This window comes from Monodelphis domestica, chromosome 1 (genome assembly GCF_027887165.1).
Source record: "Monodelphis domestica isolate mMonDom1 chromosome 1, mMonDom1.pri, whole genome shotgun sequence".
NCBI lineage: Eukaryota > Metazoa > Chordata > Mammalia > Didelphimorphia > Didelphidae > Monodelphis > Monodelphis domestica.
Genome location: NC_077227.1, coordinates 532,283,751 through 532,299,482, shown reverse-complemented (window position 1 = coordinate 532,299,482; position 15,732 = coordinate 532,283,751). Strand labels below are relative to the sequence as shown.

At 38.6% G+C, this 15,732-nt stretch overlaps 1 protein-coding gene and 1 pseudogene across 1 annotated transcript in view; both read right to left on the bottom strand.

Moving 5' to 3' along the window:
- HSD17B2 (hydroxysteroid 17-beta dehydrogenase 2) overlaps positions 1-9,778 on the bottom strand; it is an 88,306-nt gene extending 78,528 nt beyond the window's left edge. The window contains exon 1 of the mRNA XM_007476123.3: positions 9,330-9,778. Within this exon, the coding sequence (XP_007476185.2) occupies positions 9,330-9,612 (283 nt within the window). The 5' untranslated portion in view covers positions 9,613-9,778. The remainder of the gene's footprint in view (positions 1-9,329) is intronic.
- Positions 9,779-11,649: 1,871 nt separating this feature from the next.
- Positions 11,650-13,471, bottom strand: LOC100031811 (microphthalmia-associated transcription factor-like; annotated as a pseudogene).
- Between the last annotated feature and the right edge of the window lie 2,261 nt (positions 13,472-15,732).

Sequence of the window (15,732 nt, the reverse complement as noted above, 5' to 3'; positions counted from 1 at the left end):
CTTCACTTCTTTGACTAAACCTTCTACCTCATCTCTTCCTCTTTTCTTTACATTTCTTTTTGTTCCTTTTCTTCCTCCCACCTTTTTCTTTCTATTCTTGCTTCTGCTTTATCTCCCTACTTCATCTTTAAAAGGATTCTTGCATCCCTTCTGTATCACCCATCTATTATACCTATGTTCAACCCTCTCAATGATACGTCCAAGTAAGGTAGCTATTAGAAGTTCAAGTATCAGCTTTCTGAGGAATTTTGCCAGCAGGCTCCTTATATTTTACCTTCCCCTCTTCTTTTGTCTCCTCAGGAGAGATTTACAAGCCCAGACCTAAGAAGACTCTCACTCATTCCAAAGGAAGAGAACTGTAGTAATCAAGTCCTTCTTATAAAGGGGAAAGCAAAGAGAATGGATGATACTAAAGGCTAAAGACAAATGGTGCCATGGACAGAGCACTGAATTTAGAGTCAGAGGAAATAGTTTTGAACCTTACTACCTGTATTATCTTTGGACAAGCCAATTCCCTTCTGTTTTGTAAAATGAGAGAATGGAAACTCAGTGATTTTAAAATTACTTTTTGGATCTAAATTGATGCTCTTATGAATCTGACTACAAAATTGCAAAAGACAAGTCTTCCATGTAGACAATCATTGTACTAGATATTGCCACTCCATTACCCCTTGCCTGGCATGCACTCCCTTCTTACAGAAACCTAGAATCTCTCTTCCTTTAAGAAACAACACAAGGAAGACAGCTAGATGGCTCAGTGGATACACAGCCTGACTTGGAGGGAGAAGGTCCTGGCTTCAAATCTGACCTCAGACACTCCCTAGCTGTGTGATTTTTGAGCAAGTCTCTTAATCCCAACTGCCTAACCCTTACCACTCTTTTGCCTTGGAACTAATACAGTATCATTTCTGAGACAGAAGGTAAGGGGGGCTTTAAAAAAAAAAAGAAATATCCCTTGCACAATAATCTGCATTAAACTATTAAGCCCCAAATTCTAGTGACCTCCCTGCCAAAATATTTGATTATATTGTGTATGTTTGTACTTATTAACTTTATATTTATGCTCCATATTTTAATATAATTATTGTTTCCCCCATTTGAATATAAATTCCTTGCTTGCAGAAACTGTTTCATTCTTTGTGCTTGTACCTAACATAGTTCCTGGCACATAGGAGGTGCCTAATAAATCCTTGGTGATTGATTGATATTTGTTCATTCAAAAACCATTTCTTAAATCACTATGCTGCTGGTCTTGATAGATGAAAATAATTTGATGTGCATGTCCTTATTCAAGTAAATACCAAGGCAGTAGAAGGATTAAAATCCTCATACAGACAACTTCTTATTTGTGGTTCCTTTCTATATCCTGCTCACTATTTGCTCTACCTTTGAATAGAAGCTTAGACTGTCCTTCCACTTGCCTGTTTAAGGTGAGCAACAGAAATTAACTTGTTGGTGTCCCCCACCCCAGTAGTTTAATTCAATTCAATAAACATTAATTAAATGCTTACAATAAGGACATGTATAAGATGAACAGCCAAAGGAGGGCAACAAGGAGTATATGCCATAGGAAAAGGGTGAAGTTGAGTATTTTACTGTTAGAGGAGATATGCGAGCTATATTTAAGCATATGAAGGGCTATATATATATATTCAGAAGAGATTAAATTGTTGTTTGATCTGAGAGGGCATAAATAAGAGTAACAAGTGGATGAGGCAAAGGAGAAAACTTTAGCTGAATGTTAGAGTAAACTTCCTATAAGTTAGAGCTAATCAATTATGGAATGAATGGGCTGCCTCAAGAGGTGATGGGCTCCTCCTCAGGGGATGTGTTCAAGCAAAGGTTGGATGACCCCTTGTTGAGGGTGAGGCAAAGAGGATTCTTGCTCAGGTGCAGGTCAGAGGAAGTGAGGTCTCTTTCCAACTCCAATTAATCTGTGATTCTCTGCAGAGCACTATGTTATTCACTGAGGATAGAAAGAAGAGAATTTTCCTCAGGGAATATATATTCCATGATGGAGATAACTGTACAGAGATAAATAAATATAAGATCATTTGAAAAGAGACACTAAAAACTGGGGAAATGAGGAGATACAATAGGAAAGGGCTTAATGGAGGAGGTTCTGTGACTTCAGGATCAAAAAGGATTTGAAAAGACTAGAATGAGAAGACAGTGCATTCCAGATATAAGGGGAGACTGTGCAAAGATACAGAAATAAGAAGTGAAATGTTGAGTTCAGAGGACAGTGAGCCAACACATTTCACTGAAATACAGAGATTTTGAAGAGGAGTAGCACAAAATAAGGATGGAAAGGGAGGCCAAAACCAGATTGTATAGAATTAAGGAGTTGGTATTTTATTCTCTATGTCAAATTATGTTTTTGTTTTGTTTTTAACAGAGGTGTAATATGATCAGACCTATCTATGACTTGAGAAAATTATTTCAGCAGTTATGTGGGGGTAGATAAAAGAGGTGAGAGGCTAGAGACAAGTACAATTGAATGAGCCTAAATGAACATTGTGACCACTTAACTAGAGAAGAGGACAGAGGAAAGAGATGAAGGAATAAAATCGATGGCACTTGCCAGCTCATTGGATGCGGTAATAAGGAAAGGGAGGTAGAAGAAGAGTCAAAATGATTGGGACCATGTCCCCTACAGAAATAGAGAAGTTTTTTGAGGGTGGGACTTAAAGGAATAGGGAGAAGCTAATAAATTTTATATTGGACCTCTTGAGTTGAAGATATGAATAGAGCATACAGATGAAGATGCCTAGCTTGGCATTTAACAAAGTAGAACTGGAATTTAGAAGAAAGTGTAGAGCTAGACAAAAAGACTTTTTGGTTAACTCCATAGAAATGGTCATTGATTCCCTGGATACAGATAAGATCACCAAAAGTATGAGTATAGAAAGAGAAGAAGCCCTAGATAAGAGTCTTGGAGGATACTTATGCCTAGGGTATAATAGTTGAACGATGAACCAGAAAAGGAAAGTAAAAAGAAGTAGGGAGAGAGGCGGGACAGCGTTCAGGAGCAATATCACAGAAACCAAGGGAGTAAAGAGTATCTGGGCAGGGCAAGGAAAACAATGTCAAAAGCTATGGTGATCAAGGAGATTTAGGACTAAGACAAGACAATCAGAGTTTGCCATTAAGATCATTTTTTTTTTGAGAGAAGAGTTTCAGTAGAATAGTGGAACCAAAAGTTATATTCAAGGATTTAGAAAGTAAACAAGTAGTTAGAAAATGGAAACAGTAAATACCAACTGCTCTTTGTAGGATTATGGGATATTTGGCAGGAGGGCAATTGCCTGAATGTCTGAGACAGTCAAATGAAAGATTTTTTGTCAGTTTTAAGAATCATGGCAACCTAGGCATATTTGTAGACAGCAGTAAAGAAGTCAGTAGATAGGGAGACAGTCATGATAGAAGAAAGTGAATGATTAATAGAACAAGCTCCTGAGAGCAGTAGAATTAAGCAGACAAATAGATGGGTTCACTTTAACATAGGTAAAGAGCCACCTCTTCCTCTGAAACTGGAGTAATATTTCAATCTAGAAAATTCCATGTCTCATGCTCTAATTAACTAGATGAGTACAGACATAAAGTGGTTTCTGAGATACGATCAAAGCAGATGTAGACATTTTTGTGCCTACAGGAAAACAAAATGTAGCTACAGATGAGAGGAAGACCTGGGATACCATGAAGTTTATACAATGCTAAAGGAGGAAGAATTACATTGGAATAAGGTCATTGGTGCTACCAACACAATGGAAAGGGCATGCAGGAGAGAAATTTGGACCTATGGTAATCCTGTTATCCCTTCTAAATTACCCACTCTTGGATGAAACCCCAACTTCCACCTTAGTTATAGTTCTGAGTGGAGTTGATGACATGAAGGAGATCCCCACAAATGGCCTCAATTTTCTCAGTAAAGTAAAAGAGAGGTACTCTGCTCTTAGGTAAAGAGATGGGGCACCAGGAGCTGGAGGAGAAAGGAGAAGGTTTAGAACAGCCCTTGGAGAAAGAACAAGAGGATTGTGGTACAACAACATAAGCTCAATTAAGATTCAAATAACTTTATCTTGGCCTAATTAACTATAAAGAGAAACCATTTTCTCACACACACATGTACTTTCCCTTCAACTTCCCAGGAAAAAGGACAAACATCACGATGTGCTTGCAGGGCTAAGTCAAACAGACTCCAGGTGGCATCCTGTCATGATGCAATCAAACTCTTGACCTTACTTGGGGGAGGGGAGGGAGATGCCAGAAGAAGGCCTCATCTCTGGCTGTGCTCTCATCAGTGAAATAATGAATTTTCTCCAAATAATGAATCAGAGTAAGTAGAAGCCCTAACCAACTTTTCACTAATAGGGAGGTTATTAAATGGAGTGAATGTCAACATGTCTCATTTTTCCCCACATAAATGAGAACTTAAACACATAGCTGCACATGCATTCACTAAGGTCAGTCACCTGTTCCATAGAGAGGAGAAGAGAGAAAAAATCTGCAATGTCTTGAATATATATAATTTCCAATGATGGGCCTTGTACAACTAGAGAAAATAGTATTTCATCTTCTTTATCTGTCGTGGGAATATTCGTGTTGGACAAATATAAGGGTAAAAATCCCCATTGCCAAAAGGTAGAAAAGATTTTCTTCCTTCCTTTCTTTCTAAGCTTCTTTGTCTTTATTCATTTTCTCTTCAGCTTCATTCCCTCTCTCTTCTATAGAGGAATCCATCAAGGAAGAACTGGTCAGCCTCAATATTGAAATTCTAAAGCTGCAAAGAGATGATTACAACAGCATAGAAAATGCAAGAATCTACAGAAACCAATGTGGAAACACTGTGAACACATCAGCCAATGCTTCCTTATGATCTCCCTGCCATGCAGCCTATTCTCTAGCTAGTTCCAAAAGAAACTTGGACCCCTCCCTAATCCTCTGGGATTGTGATTGATGAGCATTCACCTTCTCTTACCCATTCTAAGCACCATTTCTTAACCATCTCCAAGCCACACTGTCTTATTTACAACCTCCTACTCCTGCTTTCCAGCTCCAGTTCTGAGAATAACCATCGAATCAAATCTAGGCCACCATTCCTGGAAAGGACACATCAGTCATTTTCTCTTTTGCTTCAGACCCCCTTCCTCTCTGAGTTGCTGTACAAAACACTCCTCCTAGATAATACTACTTTATATGTCTGTTATTTTCCCCTGTTCAAATGTACACTCCTTGAGGGGAGGTCTATCTTGCTTGCTATATCCTTAGAACTTAACTTGGTGGCATACACATAAATGCATGCTTTTTCATTCATTCATTCAATTTGGATTCTTATAAATGCATGTATAGGAGACATGAGTAAGGGCAGCCAATGGAAAATAAGTCCAAAAAGTAACATGATCCAGTAAAAACAGTGACAGTTACATAAAAGTTCAAAACAATTTGAGATTTTTGATGGATCATTGATTTAGACCTAGAAGGGAATTTAGAGGTCATCTAGCCCAACTCCCTCATTTTACAGATAAATAATTGAAGCCCAGAGGTGAAATGACTTTCCTTATACCATACTAGCAGGAAGAGCAAAAAAAGAAATTTGAGGCTGAATCCTCTGACTTGGAATCCATTCCATTCCTCTTTCCACTGCCCCATAGGGCTTTGTAAACTATAAGTAAAATCAAAATGGAGAATGGGACCACTGCTCTTAGTGAATAGTGTAATGAAAGTAGGTGACTGAAAGACAAAAGTTCTACTCAATTATTCCTTTGCTTCTATTTACCCTGTCATGAGGAATTATCCTCAAACTGAACTAGATTAAATTAAAATGGTTTTAAAACACCCATCATGAAACCTAAGATTAAAAAAAGAGATGATTAGGATACCTTGATGCCACAATGCATTTAAGTCATCAGGCCTGGATGAGTGCTTTATGCCCACGGGCACTGAAAGAATGGGCAAATGAAAATGATTGCTGAGACAATGTCAGTGTTTGTTAAGTAGTATAGGAATAGGAAAGATGCTGTGGGATTGGAAATGGTCACATTCTCCAATGTTCATAAGGACAATAATTTGAAGAAAATAAACTGGTGGATTTGATCTCCATTTCTAGCAAAATCCTAGAATGCCTAGGAGCATCTAGAAAGGAAAACTATGAATAAGAACTACCATGATTTCCCCAGGCCAGATTCACCTTACCTCCCTTTTTGGCAGGGTTACTAGACTGGTAAATTCAGAAGAATACTATCATATTGCCACTATTCACCTATATTTTGACTTGTAGATGAGATGGAGAAATAAGGGATAGAAGAGAGTTCAGTCATGTGCATTCAGAACTTGTTGAATTATCAGACCCAAAGAACGGGGTCATGTCATCTTGAAGATAGGGCTTTTGTGCATTTAGCAATCTATCCTTGGCCCTGTGCTAGTCAACATTTTTCAGTGATTTTGATGAAGGAATAAATTATATACTTAAAGTGGAAAATGACATGAAGTAGAGAAAGAGCTAACAGAGGGGATGTTAGGATCTAAAAAGATAATAGAAGGCTAGAAAAATGGGCTGAGTCTAAAGAGACAAAATTGTATACTTGGGTTCCAAAAATGACCTTATCAAGTACAAACTGAGGGAGGGCATAACTAGACAATGGATAGTGGTAAAAAGATCTGTATGTGTTATCAGGCTGTAGGATCAGTACGAGTTGACAATGTGGCTGGAAAGCCTAAAAAAGATAATGTCATCTTAGTTTGTGTTAAAAGAGGCATGTTGCCTTGAACAAGAGAGGTGATTGTTCCACTGTTTTGTCCCACTTAGACAACATCAGGAGCACTGAATTGAATTTTGGCTGCCACGTTTAAGGAAGGACATTGACAAATAGAAAAAAGCGTAAGATTAATGGTCATTTGATATGAGGATCAGTTGAGAGTGTTTGGGTTGTGTATTCTGGAGAAAAGCAAAGTTGGGAGAGGCATGGTAGAGGCCATGTTAGCTGCATATATTCAGGTAATATAAAAACACTACAGTAGCCTTGTTCTGCTTGAACTCAGAGGAGAAAATAAGGAACAATGGATAGAAGTTGTTAAAAGGAATATTTGATAATTAAGAAAGGGTTGAAAAAGGAAAAACTCCCTAACATTAATAGCTGTACAAAATGGAATGAGCTATGGCAGGCAGTGGGTTCTCCTTCACTTGAGGACTTTAGGGAACAGGTTCCATGTCAGTGGTGTCTTGGATTAAAATTCTGTTCAAGCAGTGATGGACCAAAAGCTTTCTGAGGTTCCTTTCAGCTCTGAGATTCTATGATACCTAAACCCACAGTGTCAGCAAAGCTATCCTATCCTCTAAGCAATCATCAAAAGATAAATGACAGGGGAGAAATGAAGCCACTGACCAGATTCCTGACCCACCTGGGCACTGAAAGAGAGGACACCAGTTCTCTAAAACAGGAAGATTCTAAAACATTTCACTGTTGCCCTGAAAGGTGTCAAAAGAGAGCCAAACTATCTCTACTGTGCCTTTTGCCTCTAATATTCTGCTAGTCTTCTTTGACAGAATGGTTCAGTGGAAAACTTGTATTTTAAGTCAGAGGGTGTAGGGTCAAATTGCAGGTATACCACTTACTCCTTTGTGTAACATTGTACAAGTCACAGCCTCTGTCCTGCAGTTTCTTCATTTGTAAAATGAGATGGTTGGACTAGATGACTTCCATGGTCCTTTATGATTCTAAATCTACCACTCTCTGTCTTGACTTAGGAATCATCATTAATTTCCTGGAATGTCTAGCTGCTAAAGTCACAACCATACTTCTGTTTAATGTTAGCATTTGTTAAGAGCAAAAGCAAAGTCACTGGGAATTGATTCCCCAGTATTGAGGCATATCAGAAACCTAATTGCATTTGTTTACGTCTCTACTACCTCTCTGTTATTTTTAACCTTCGTGTAGAAGAATTAAAAGGTATTGATTAAAAGTTGAACTGTTGTACTTGGGGGAAGAGTTTTAACCCTGTTTTCCACAGAAGATTGAACCTTTGAGATCATTATCATCATTCTACACAGTAAATGAGCAACCTTTGATTGAGTAAGTACAACACAGGTGTATCCAGATGAAAAGCAGAAAAGTTAATCAAGGATCACTCTTTCCATAGGAAGTCATATATTCACGGAGATTTTTTTTAAGTCAGCTGAATTTTATTCTTTGAGGAAGACATTGAGATTGATGCCAACTTCAATCAAGCTCATTTCTAGTTGCCCTGCTAAGGCTAATGTGATTTTACTGACCTAAGTGGCAAGGATTTCATAATTAGATTAAAATAAAAAATAACTCCAGTGTAAACCAGTTAATTGTCAAAGGGCTCTAAACTTCCTCTATCCTAATCCCATTCTTTCTTTGCCTGGCCTATTGATGACCTATAAGAAAAGAAACCTAAACTGCTGATGATGTGATTACCTCTCTTTTTAGTCTTTTGCTAAATAGGGTGACGCTTGGTAATCCTAATTAAGGTACTATACAGGCTCAAATTTACAACCAAACCAACCAGTTTTACAACTCACAGGAATTTAATCTGGCCCCAGAATTGCAGCTGAAAAACACAAAAGAACGAAAAAGTTGGTAACCCCACTCCAACTCTAACAATTCCCATTCAAACCAATAAAAACAGTTTTTATAAGTTCAAAATTGAAGTAAAATGAAAAATCCTGAAAAAAAGCAAGAAGGAATTAATTTATTGAAAGTGAAGAAATTTGAAACCCCCCCCCTGGAAGTAGATATCTTCAGTGGTTATGACACAGCCCAGTACTCAAAAGGGACTGTAAACATTTGGAAATATTTAGATATTGCTCATATGTTAAACATGATGAATAATCAGTCCCAACTTGCTGATATACATCACTACAGAATCATATCTATGCCCAGAGGGACATCTGTACCTTTTATGAGCAGAATAAAGGCAGCAAAGGACTACAAACATTGTTTCACATTCACAAAAAACAGTCATTGGGTTAACATCACACACACACACACACACACACACACACACACACACACACACACACCAATTTACCAAAAATTAGCAAGGACAGCTCCAGAAGAAAAAACATTCTAAGCAGAATTTGAATTTGATTTATGTCAATCAGGTCTTATTCTTTTTTATAAGGAAAGTCATTTAAATTCTCTGCCTCAGTTTCTTCATCTGTTAAATAAAGGGTTTAAACTAGATAATCTAGAAGGAGGTCTCTTCTCAATCTCAATCTCTGTTTAAGACCTATGGTTGAGGTGAGGCTAAGGCAATATCTGCTATGGCCTTTAGCCAGAACTACACTGGTCTTCCCTACTTACCGGTGATCAGCACAGCTCTCTTGTCCAAAGGTAGCATTTCTTGACTGGTTGAATAAGACAAAGAGATGCAACATGCCAGGGAGAAGAGAGTCCAACCCCAGAAGATCGAGAAACTGGAAAAGCAATAGATTCCCCAAAGGCAGAGCAGAACTGAGTGACAGAGCACCACTGGAGAGCTCCCAGTTCTGCTCTGACTCTTCTTAAATTTGTACAGAGCTATTGCTCCTAACATCACAGTAACACCCAAAGGGAGCAGCCTGCTTTCCCAAGAGAAAGGATTCATCCTCAAAGCCTAGAGGTCATACGTGTCTGTGTCTGTATAGAAGCTTCACCACCTAAGGCAGCCTAGGCAATGAGAGCAGAGGTGAAGGCAGAGCAAAATAAAGCACACCTTGAATGGGCATGGCCTGAGCCAAATCACAAAGGGGCATGTTTCAAGTGGGTTATCTAAGCTCCTGTCTACAGGGATACAAAGGCCAGTGTACTTCCTCTTCCCTTACTCTGCTCCTTCCAGCTCCACCTTTGGAGGGATAACCCTAGCTGGATAATGATTGACAGAGTTAGCCCTAAACAGTAACAAGCCCTAACCCAGGAGGAAATGAGGCTACTCCACTTTCCATCATAGACTCATAGGACCATGGGACTTTAGGGGGTAAGCCCCTATTCCAACCTGCCCCCTTTTATAAATAAAGAAACAGGAGCTCTGATGGGAAGAGGGGTTACCCAAGTTGACACAGGTCAAAAGTGGCAGAGCCAGGATTCAAATACAGGTGTCTCACTACAGGCAGGAAAGAATATAATAATCATCCTAACTGATTTACATGCCACTTTGTCTATAAAGTCCTTTATACAATATCACTTCCTTTAAACCTCACAGCAATACTGTGGAGTGGATACTGCACATATTATCACCCCCATTTTACAGATCAAGAAAATGATTCTTAAAGGCTAATTGCTCCCAGACATAGTTACTAATTGCTGGAGGTAAGATCTGAATCCAAGTGCCCCTGACTCAAAGTTCTTTCTGCTACACTATGAATTTGTCAAGATCAATGTTGAGATAAAATCATTTCATTATATAACAAAGGCTCCCTCTTTTCCCTCTTTAACAACTCTCCACTTTTGGACAACTTGTAAGAAAAATATGAATTTTTACAATAATAATAAATTCTTACATTTGTAAAGTTTTTTACATTAATTATTTTATGTAAAATTATTTTAAAGTTTTTGAGTCACTTTCACAGATATGATCTTATATGATTCTACATCAAGCCAATGAAGAAGGTGACAAAAATACTATTCCCCCCATTTTACAAATGAAGAAACTAAGATCCAGAGTGAAGTAGCAATTTGCCTACTCTCATACTGTTGGCAAGTGACTGAGTGAGAAATAGAATCCAGATATTCTGGTTTCAACTGTTTTTTTCCACTACTCCAAATTGCCTGTCTTTCAAAGCTATAAAGGATATCTGACAAATAGGATGAAGGAAATCCTGTCTCAAGACTCCAATAGAGCAGGACCTGACAGTACATTGGAAACCATATGCTCCTTTTTTTTCAGACATGGAACCATTTTGGGTAGCCAAAGGGTCAGATAAAGTCTTCCATAGTCCTTTCCTGGCCTAAAGAAAATGGAATTGAACTCTATTTATTAATTTAAAAGCTCTGCCCTTCATCAACCAGAAAAAATTAAGACGGGATTCCACAGATGATGGATAACTCAGTCAAGTATTCTTCTATAACCCATTAAATTAGATCCATACAGGAAAAGATATATCTACCTAAATGAGAAAAAAAGAAACAAGTTTGGACTAACATGGATTGCTAAGTGCTATTATTCTTTTTGTCTTCCAGGTTGTTGTTTTTTTTTTTTAATGCTGGAAGGATATTGTATTTTAAGGAAACACTAATAAACCAATACATTTACAAAATGGCAAAGGGCTTTTTGGTTGCTTTACATTCTTCCATTAAACTCTTGTGTTTCATTTCCAAGTAAAGAACTAGCACGAAATCTCAAACTAAGTTTCACCTGAATAAAAGTTGACCATAATTTTGATACAAAATTCTATTGCTCAGAATTCTAAAGTTCACAGTGAATCCAGTTCACAGATATTGTACGTGTCTTATACAATACTTTGGAGGCATTGGTAATTTTAAAACAGAATATATGACTTTTCACAAAATTCTAAAAACTAAAATATAGACTGTGCTATCAATGAAACATGAAAAATTCCTGTATTAAAGGGAAATTATCAAGAAAACCCCCAAAGGTAAAATCATTAAATCTACTGATCAGGAAGTAAAGCAGTTTGTGAGAAGGTCAATCACACATTTGCCAACAGGCATGATCAGTATCTTCCGTACTCATGATGCTCCTCTGGCTACTTGCTTTGGAAGCTCTAGGAGATACCAAAAAGAGAAGTGGATCAGAGAGAGAGGACACATCTTCCAGTCTGGAGCCACTTTTGTAGAGACACTGTAGGCAGTTGTTGTTTCAGTTCCACTCCCCAAATTATTACTGAAAGTGAGGGTGCTGTCTTTAAAATCAAGAATGGTTGAACAGGTAAGGTCTGAGTGATGTGGAAGGACACCCTGACTACAATTTTCAAGAATTGGTTCTTTTTTGATGACATCGTTCACCAGTTCTGGAGAGCAAAGTCCCATAGATGGAATGAGGGCAAGTCCGTGTGCATCAGCCAGCATCTCAGGTTCCTGTATTTATTCTGAGCAAAAGATACCTGATGGTATGTTCCAGTTTCTATTTTCAAGTTCTTTGCCTGCTGCTGCTCTCCCTGAAGTTTTTGGATGTAATTCACAGATGCTTTCAAAATAGTTTCCTTATGGACTTATGGGGAAAAGTGCTATCTACATCCTCAGAAAGAACTGTGGGAGTAGAAATACAGAAGAAAAACAAATGCTTGATCACATGGTTCTATGGGGATATGATTGAGGATGTAGACTCTAAAATGATCACCCTAGTACAAATATTAATAATATGGAAATAGATCTTGATCAGTGACATATGTAAAACACAGTAGAATTGCTCATTGACTACAGGAGGGGGGTGGAAGGAGGGGAGGGAAAAAACATGATTCATGTAACCGAGGGAAAATATTCTTAATTAACTAAAAATTTTTAAAAACCATTCCCTTATTCCAAAGCATATCTGGGTCATTTGACTTTGGTATCAAAGTGCCTAGCTCTTTAATTCGGTCATTGATACTAAATCTCCTCCATTGTTGGATTAAGTTGTGATTGTCCTTTTTTTGTCTCTCTTTGGCCAATGCTCCTGCTTCTGATTCTGTGAGTTCCCTTTTGATAATGGGAAGATTGACTAGACAGGAGTTGCTGATTACCAGCCCTGGAGGTGGCATGCCTTGGTTGCCATAAAGGTCAATCAAATTTCCAGAAACAGGTAACCTGTTGGCCATTTGCAATGCTGGATCCATCAGGCCTAGGATTTCTTCTATAGCTTGACTCAAGTCTAATTCTGTCATCAATTACATTATCCATCTGCAAGCAGGCATTCATATTTGGATACTCACTCTCAACCCTGTTCTGCTCTTCAAACTTATAAAATCCCCCCTTTTCACAGTTGGAGTTAAGTGTGAGCATAGCCATGGGATGATTTGGTGGCTGCTCCCAGGTACGGGTGGCATGACATGGTCCCAAGGCTGGTTGGGACAAGGCAAACTCAAGACTTGATTGGCATGTTTATTGGCTAAAGTGGTAGAAAGGTACTGCTTTACCTGTTGCCTTTGGGCTTGCTGAATGTGATACTTGGTGGGGTTTTCTATATGGGTCTGAACCTTAAGGACTTCCATTGGCACCTGGGTGGCTAGTGGGGACAGTGACATTAATAGCTGGTGTCTGACTCACGGGGACTCTGTTGCGTGAACAGGACAGCTTGCTCTTTCCATTGCTACTCTTGGCGTTCTCGCTCCTGCATCTGCTCACCCATGAGTTTCTGGCTTAGCAAAATCCGTGGTCATACTGGAGGAGTTTAGGGGAGCCTTGGAAGCCTCAGATTGCTCTGCGGAACAGCTGCATTGACTCTTCAGCTCCTAGTAATAGGTCTTGGACTCCTCATGAAAATCCTCCCCGACATTGGAATCTGGCACTATCTTTGATTCAGACTGCATGATTCCTGGCCAAGCGGCACCTGCCAGGAGCTGAAGCACAGCAGCAGCAGCCACAGCCTTAGCAGTGGCACCCTGGGAGCCAGGGAGGGGGTTCGGGGTGCAGCTGTCTTCCAGTTCTCATAATGTAAGTGAACTGGGTTTGGAGACAGAGGATCTAGCTCTACCACTTTACAGACTATGTGCTCTTAAGCAAGCAAAAATGTCATTGGGTCTTAGTTTTCTCATTTATAAAAGAAGGATTTTGAATTCCATAATCTTTAAATTTCAGACCAAACTCTAAATCTCAATCTGACAATCATTTTTATCACCTGAAAAAATCAAATCTTTTCAAACAGTCCAGTTCTTTAGTGATGACAGCAATTCAGAATGAGTGAATGTATTTTTATGCCATGTGATCAAGAGACCAAAGGTAATCAAATTTAAGTAGGCAAAATATGTCATAGTTTCCAAATTCTCTTTTTAGTATTTTATTGCTATTCCATGCCTGGCAACATTCTTTACAGACACTCGGATCCTGGTGGACCCCACAAAGATCTGGAAAAAATCACGTGTGACCCCCCTCCAAATCCCCCCCATCATTTGCCTATATTGTCCTCCATCACTCTCTCTGGAATCTTCTCAACCTCTATCTCCTACTCTTCCTTGGGAGTGAAAGTATGCAAAACCAGGATCCCTATTTTAAATAATCTTGACCATTTTTCCTAGTAGAAAGGACCATTTCAGGCCTGGGACTTTCGGCAGAGAATCATGAAATCATAGATCTAGAGTTTGACAGAACCATGAAACCCAAACTTTTGATTTTATAGCTAAGGAAAATTGAGGGCCAGAGAGACTTAAATGTCATGCCCAAAGTCACACAGGGAATAAAAGAGCCATGATTCTTTAAAATTATCTTATTTTAATTGACATCTTTTATTTTTGAATCACATTTGTTTCTGGATATTCCTCCTGCTTTTCTTACCCCACAAACTATCCCTCCTAACATTTTTTTAATGCAATTTAAAAGTGTTCATCAAAACTAACCAAAACTTTGACCATGACTGACAATGCAATAGTCCATACCTATCTTCTTCTCCCTCTCCAATGATGTAGAGGAAGGTAAATTTTCTCAACCTTTTTTGGGGACCAAGCTTATTCAATGCACAGAAATCAATTTTGTGGCATTCTTTTTATTTACATTTTATTTTCATTTTATATCTTATTTCCTCTGTTCTGCTTCACTTCATTCTGAATCAGTTTTCTCATACTTAAATGAATTCTTCAGTTTTTTTGTATTTCTTATGGCATTATAACATTCTATTATGCTTGTGTATCACAATTTGTTAACCATTCCTCAAATAAAAGGCAACTACTTTGTTTCCAGTCCTTTGCTACTACAAAAATCATTGCATCCAATATTTTTATATGAGATCAGCCTTTTTGCCATTGCCTTCCTTGTGGCATATGCCTCCCAATGTGATTTCTAGATCAAAGAGTATATAGTCACTTTTTATACCAATTCCAATTTTCTTCTAGAATAGTTGAACCAATGTTACGGTTCCACCAATAGAATATTAGTGTTCCTATCACGCCAAAGATCCTCCGACACTGACTACAGTGTAGTAGGGCTCCCTTATCTAAGGTTTCACTTTTGCTTAGTCAACCTGAAGCACTGGAGGTTTGCCTCAGAAAGAAAAGTTCACCTGCAGCAGTGGCAGCAGCAATCTGCCAAATGCAGTAGCCTCTTCTGCTTCCACTTTTGCTTTTTTTTTTTTTTTTGAGTTTAGAGAGTAGAGGGAGGCCATGGAGCACTACAGTCAAAGGGCAGGAGAAAAAGAGAAAACACATTTTTCTGAACATACTTATTTTGCATATATGGAAACATTTAATACAAAATCCAGTGTTTGCCAAGTATTGGCAAATACCAAGTTAGGCAACCCACAATTTACCAACTAAACACATACTTTTGATAGAAATTGGTTCTTATGAGAGGTGGAGCTAACATGGTTCAGTAGAGACATGGAAAGTTTGAACCTCTCTGAGAATCCTCTCCAACCAACTTTAAAATAACACTTCAGGGGGGCAGCTGGGTAGCTCAGTGGATTAAGAGCCAGTCCTAGAGACGGGAGGTCCTAGGTTCAAATCTGACCTCAGCCACTTCCTAGCTGTGTGACCTTGGGCAAGTCACTTGACCCCCATTGCCTAGCCCTTACCACTCTTCTGCCTTGGAGCCAATACACAGTATTGACTCCAAGATGGAAGGTAAGGGTTTAAAAAAAAAT